Source organism: Cryptotermes secundus, unplaced genomic scaffold (genome assembly GCF_002891405.2).
Source record: "Cryptotermes secundus unplaced genomic scaffold, Csec_1.0 scaffold462, whole genome shotgun sequence".
Classification (NCBI taxonomy): domain Eukaryota; kingdom Metazoa; phylum Arthropoda; class Insecta; order Blattodea; family Kalotermitidae; genus Cryptotermes; species Cryptotermes secundus.
In genome coordinates, this window is record NW_019724744.1 from 1,074,104 (window position 1) to 1,081,314 (window position 7,211).

General features: G+C 39.6%; 1 protein-coding gene across 8 annotated transcripts in view; it reads right to left on the reverse strand.

Annotated features, from left to right (window-relative positions):
- Positions 1-7,211, reverse strand: part of LOC111862809 (zinc finger protein 431) — a 42,023-nt gene continuing 34,812 nt past the window's right edge. For 7 of the 8 annotated variants that reach the window (XM_023848515.2, XM_023848517.2, XM_023848512.2 and 4 more), the window contains 2 exons: positions 5,827-6,000; positions 1-1,488 (listed from right to left, as the gene is read on the reverse strand). In XM_023848515.2, coding sequence (XP_023704283.1) covers positions 421-1,488; positions 5,827-6,000 — 1,242 coding nt within the window. In that variant the 3' untranslated portion in view covers positions 1-420. The remainder of the gene's footprint in view (positions 1,489-5,826; positions 6,001-7,211) is intronic. The other variant, XM_023848516.2, reaches the window with a different exon arrangement.

Here is a 7,211-nt window from a genome sequence, read left to right on the forward strand (position 1 = left end):
ATTAATTAATTTTCATTCAGATTCTGGGAGCACAACAGTATCTTACACATGACAGGAACACAGCCAATGTGCACTTTGTATGGAATGACCCCTTCAGCCATTGGAAAGATTTATTACACACCCTAGGGATCCAAACAGGCCACACTGTTTACGCATTGATGTCTACTCTATTTAGTCAGCGCTAGCTTACACACATCACACAAATATGGCTTCTTGTCATTATGTGTGTGATGTTTTATCAGACTCCTGATACTCAACCATTTATTACAAAAACCACACCAAAATGACCATCCCCTCTATAGACTGGTGTCTTGAAATACCTCTTCTGAATGGATTTACTGCACACACCATAAGAAAATGTCTGCTCCCCAGTGTGTGTGTCTTGATGTGTAATCAGGCAATTCTTAATAAACTGCTTATTTAACACATCTGAGAGAATGGCCGCTCCCTATTGTGTATGATCTGATGTCTCTTTAGATGACTCTTATTGCTGAATGACTTATTACACACATCACACGTGAATGGCCGCTCTCCACTGTGTATGCGCTGATGTTCCTTCACGTGACACAGATGCCTGAATGATTTATTACACACATCACAAGAGAATGGCCGCTCCAAGCCATGTATGCTCTTATGTCTCTTCAGATGACGCTTAGTGCTGAAAGATTTACTGCACACATCACAGGAGAATGGTCGCTCCCCCCTATGCATGCGCTGATGTTCCTTCAGACAATTGTGATACCTGAATGATTTATTACACACATCACAGGAGAATGGCCGCTCTCCATTATGTATGCGCTGATGTTCCTTCAGATGGCTAGGATACCTGACTGATTTATTACACACATCACAGGAGAACCGCAGTTCACCTCTATGTGTGCTCTGATGTCTATTTAGATGACTCTTACTGATAAAAGCCTTATTACACACATCACAGGAGAATGGTCGCTCCTCAGTGTGTGTGGACTGATGTTCCTGCAGAAGACTCTCTTGCCTGAATGATTTATTACACACATCACAGGAGAACGGTAGCTCCGCACTATGTATGTTCTGATGTCTATTTAGATGACTTTTACTGCTGAAAGCCTTATTACACACATCACAGGTGTGTGGTCGCTCCCCAGTATGTATGCGCTGATGTTGCTTCACACAAGTCTGATGACTGAATGATTTATTACACACATCACAGGAGAATGGCCGCTCTCCACTATGTGTACGCTGATGTTCCTTCAGATGACTGCGATGCCTGAATGATTTCTTACACACTTCGCAGGAGAATGGCCGCACCCCACTATGTATGCGTTGATGGGCCTTCAGATTATTATGCCGACTGAATGACTTCTTACACACATCACAGGAAAATTGCTGCTCTCCACTATTAATGAGTTGATGCTCCTTCAGATTATTTTCACCAAATGATTCATTACTCATACTGTAGGAAAATGGATGCTCCTCACCACCTACAAGATGATGTTCATGTGGTGATCTCTGTTCCAAAAGAAAATAAAAATATTATGTTCAATCTCAACAGAAAGAGAAATCAGCTTCAAAGTGTGTGTAAATCAGGCAATTAACTACACATTAACTGAGCTGTCTTTTACAAAATGCCATTCAACAACCACAAACTAGTGGATACTGTCCATTCAAGATACTGCAAGGTCATCAAAAAAGAACGCTGGGATTATAAAAAACTATAACTCAAAAACTGTCAAACATATCAACCTGATTCAAGAGTTAAATTGATATGAAATGTTTGAAGTTTTGTCTTACCTTAATATGTTTCAATATGTGCACCAGTATTTGATCTTGTGCCAAGTCCGCTGAATCATATCTGGAGTTACCGTTGTGATGGCTGTTGTCAACCTACCTCATAGGTGCCATAGATTCTGAATCTTTTTACCATACACAATGTTTTTGGCATATCCTGGTCATCAGGTTTCATTTCTTTCTTCAGCCGAATGTTGTAGGCATAAAGGTCTGTGAATGACATTTTGATTCATAGTTTCCGGAATCCCCAATTCTAAATTCCGACAAGTGACTGACTTTTTAGGGCTTCTTACACAGGAATGTCTAATGCACTCCACATTCTCCTGGTTGACCTGAAGATTTCTGTTTCACAGCACTTCCCCTTTCTTTGAACTGTTTCAACCAATGATTAAGAGCCTTATCATCTGGTACTTCTTCTCCTGGATGTGACCTTCGACACTTACATTGCACTGTTACAAATTATTTCAATTCTGCATACCATAAACAAACTCTGCCTTATGTTGCAGGGTCCACATCTCGCCTGACACTAGCTCGCACTGGGAGGTAAAACTAGCAAGACTCTGGAAGTCTGACAGCTGGCCTTGGGCACAAGTTGTATTCATTGGTCAACCAATAAAAGCATCTCAATGTCGCTTGATACCCACCATCAACTCAGCATATCCAAAACGTATCTTCTTTCGCCACATTTTAAAACTTGAATCATTTGAATGATATAGTTCCATAATCCCAGCATTCTTTTACGATGACTTTGCACATTGCTTATCATGAGGTTACTTCTGAGTGGGATGTGAAAAACATTCTGGAACCTTCTTTAAATAAAAAGAGCATTACACAAATTTTCATCGGGACAATGCACCAGCACACAGAAGACTATTGGTATACGTTATGTTGCTTCGAACTGTCTTTCATGCTGAATGCTACCACCTTAATGTGAGGTCAGAAATTTGAATTAAATCTTGCCATTACACATATTGAACCTGCTCACAACAAAATGTCTGCATTTCCATGGTGTCCGTAACATGGCCACAAATGAATGCATAAGGTTCTGTTCTTGTGTAGGACTGATGTCAAACTATACAGCTATCTGAACATTCACAATTTTCATTCTTTTTTTGCAATAGTGAGAAATCCTCCACTTTAATATTGTATTCTTACAAACTGCAAGTAACTTCATGGAGCTCAGTCCTTCTTGAGAAGTCAGTTGCTGCTTATCTAGGCAACAAACTAAAATGTTTTTTATGAAACCTGAAGATTCATAAATGTGTCAGAAGTAGGGTGACCAACTTTCGGTCATGAATTTAAGGGAGATTTAGTCACGACAAATTTTGTGCATTTTTTGTGGCGCGGTGTCAGTCCAGCAAACGTTCACTTTCACTGCCACTACTCATTATGAAAATGGATTCATTTTGGTAATTATTTAAATGCACGAGGATGAACACGGCAAGAAGCAAGAACACAAAATATTACAATCCGGAAACGGATATTCCGCTATCGATTAGTATATGCTAAACTTTCTATTGATTATTATAGGTAATTTTTCGATATTTATCGATGAGTCTAAAGTCTAAACTGTCGATAATAATGACAGTTTATATCAGAATGTATTTGGCGGGAATAATATATAATTTAAATTTTGCGATCTTGATTGTTAATGAAATATACGGGAGAAATAGAAGGTCAATACGGGAGCCGGGAGGATCTAAAAAAATTAGCTCTAATATGGGAGATCCCGGGAAATATGGGAGAGTTGGTCACCCTAGTCAGAAGAGGTCATGTATAAAGTTAGTGACCCTATTTATATATGGTGATGTGCTCAGCTTAACAAATAAAGAATTAGCACAATGAAGTCTTAAGTCATGTGTATAATCTGTAGGTCATTAAATTTTAAACTGATGGTTTCTCCAAAAAGAAAGTGTTTATTTTTGGACATTCTTAAATGTGAATATCCATTTTTGATTAGTGATGAAACTGACAAAAACAAAGTGAGACATCAGCATTTTTTGAATCACTGTAAATAATGTGTTCTTTCTCTGTGGGAAAAACCAGTGCTGATAAAGGCTTGGAACATGCAGTAATAGAAGGAAAAGTTGAGTTCCAACTGTTCCTCACAATCAAAGGTTCCAATTGATGGACTGTATCTTGACAATAATTCAGAAACCATCTCAACCAAACTTCAAGCTATTCTGATAAGTGTCCTCGCTCTAGTATCACTCAAGCAAGAGAAGAGCCTCAAGATGTCAAATTTATATCCATAATGACTGAGCAATCCAATCACCAACACACTAAACTTGTTCCTACTTTGGTACATAACACAGTTCCACAGCATGCAGTAAAACTGAAAATTCTTGAGTGCACGAATTTGTGTGGGAAACCTTCCGCACAGTCAATTGATTGACACAGCATTTTTGTCACGTTTGGTAGATAACACTAATGCAAACATCAGCTGGGCTAAAAATCCTTTGAAATGCCCTGAAATAAAATGAGGGGAGACATTACAAGTGTGGGATCTGCAGCACATATAACACACAATGCCCTGCAGAAGCAGATTCTTTACGAGTGGACACAATAAGAACCGCGAGCAAGATATATCAGCATTTGTACTGTGAATGTTCATACACTGGAGGATTTGCGTTGGCCTGTTGGTTTGTGCGCGGTGGCAGAAGGAAGCTGATTTCTGAAGTGTCGTGTATATAATATTGTGACATGAGACCTGAAACCCAAAATAGTTCACTGCTATGCAATGTCTCGGTAAACAAATTCCCGCAAAGGCGGTCATGCGTAACAACAGAACAGCAGAGGCCCGCGCTGCATGTGTCGCTACTTAACAGTGTGGTAAACACATCTCTGCAGCAGTGAATCAAAATGCAACAACAGAGGAAGCAGACTTTTCTGTGGGGGCCACCCTGATGCCACGTAATGAGGATCTCAAGCAGCCACAATTAGAACCGAGCAGAGTTCTGTAGTTGGCTGTTGCAGCAGAGAATTGAGAGTCTCCAGGGTTAGCAGAGTAGGGGCAAGAAAGGGATTGGCCAGTGCAGAGTAGAATTCATGCTTTTATTTGAAGTTACAATGAGACTGTTACGAATCTGTTACCAGGATACTACTAGTGAAGACTGAGAAGACTTAGCATGTTCTAGTGATCTGCAAAGAAATGGTGCTGTATTATTTGTAGTTACGAGCTGAATGTATAAGGTGTCAATAAATCCAATCATCCAATCCAAACCTGTCTATAGTCACACCCCTAAAATAGGTGACAATGTATATTTCATACCACCAATGACAATGCAAAAGAAATAAATGACAAATTTTCATATAATTACTGTTCCTGAGAGCTGTATGAGAAAATCAAAAACAGTTGATAATATCTTCTCTGGCTAACAACTATGTCAATTTTTTAAATATAACTCCTGTTTCAGGACCCATCTCTGTCTCCACTCTGAGGGTCTGATGTGGCGTGAGATTCAGATTATCCCATCTACACACCAGCCCACAGCCTGAGATCAAAACAGTGTGAGCCAATGAGGTGCTAGAGGGCAGAGTCACGTGTTTGTCTTGGTCCTGTTTCATTATATTTGCCACTAGGTCACTAGGGCAAGCTGACACTAAAACCCACATCCCTGATGAAGTAACTTCAGGCTGTTGCTGATCTCAAAGGCCTTTGACTGATAGCACAGGAATACTTTATCAACTTCAGATACTGCGAAAGCTTCAAATCTTCCAATTCAATGGCTGTATGTAGCATTCAGAGCTCAATGGAAGTACGGATCAGCAAAACGTATTTGGTGGTAGTAATACAATTTGGAACACCTTTTATTTCATCAATATGGAATTTTATGTATCTTACAACTGCCTTAAAACAAAATGTAAGTTGTACTCTACAAGCAATACATGCCAAATTACAATCACAGAGAGATAATTCAGAAAGCACTCTTCAAAATCCTCTCACAAGACAGGAGCTTTATTATGTGGAATGGCAGACAGACGGATACAGGAAACACACCTTCAGTTCTGCAAATGTTATGTGAAATCTGAGCAGTGGGCGATACACACACAACTCACCTCACATTCAGCCTTTACTGCTGGATGTGATATTGGTAAAGGATCCTCATCCTCCTCTTGTAGCACTGGGTCTTCCTCAACTTTGATATTCATGGCCTGATACACATCAGGGGAAGAGGCTGGATATATCTCACTACAGGGGCCTGGTACATGTTTCTGTAAGTCCATGCAGTTCTGCAAAACCACCGTACACTTATCAGCCACAGCTGTGCTCTTTCACTACATGCCACATGTCTGAGGCAATTTGATGTCTGCACTTAGACTGAGGCAGTACAGTCAACTCTTGATTATCCGGGGGCGGATTAACCGGTTTGCGGCTTAACCGGGGCTACTGAGTCTTTTTTGAGGCTTATATGTTGTTTAATATTCATTCACTTTTGTTTCACATGGTGAGTTGTAACACTATTTTCGCACTAGTGTGAATCGAGCTCTGCATTCTTTGGTCCATTATGCTAACACAATGTTCTAGGGTAGGGGTGAAAGAATGCAAGGATTTGTGGAAAGTTTCAAGGACAGATACATCGCCCCAGTTAGTATCTTTGTATTGATCTTCAAGTGCGTTAGCACAATGTCAGGGTGTAAAAGGAAGCGTGTTGTGTTAAGTATTCAACAGAAACTTGAAACTATCAATCAGTTGGGAAAAAGAGGTGTAGTTAAACAATTAGCAATGCAATACGGTATTGGAGAACAACTGTTCGTGATTTGAAAAAAGAACAAAAGAATCAATTAATTTCCTTTGCTTCATCTTCTACTTCAAGCAGAATGAAGAAGAGAAAAACCATGAAAAAATCAACATATGATGATCTCGACAAAGCACAGGGAACAACAATAACAGGAGCAGTATGTGCTAAACAAACAAATTTTTTTTTCGAAGCACTTTAACTACAAGTAAGTTTTGACACTTCTTCCGGTTGGCTAACAAGTTTCAGGCAGCGTCATGGAATACGAGAAATTAGTATTCAAGGTGAGAAATTGTCAGGGGACTTGTCATCATCAGTTCAATTTTGTACCAATTTTGATAGTTTCGTGAAAAGTGAAAATCTGCTGCCAGAACAAATCTATAATCCCGGTGAAACGGTTCTTTATTGGAAATGCTTGCCAACCAGAACTTTGGCATTTCAAAATGAAAGACAGGCTCCAGGTCACAAATCCAGTAAGGAGAGATTGACAGTCTTGTGCTGTTCTAATGCATCAGGAACACACAAACTAACAAAGCAAAAAGACCACGCTCTTTTAAAGGAACAGGAGCTTCAAGTTTGCCTATCCATTATTTTAACCAGAAAGTAGCTTGGATGAATAGAGCGATATTTAAAGAATGGTTTGATTTTAAATTCGTGCCTCAAGTTCGTGACCATCTAAAATCCCAAGGCCTACCTGAGAAAGCT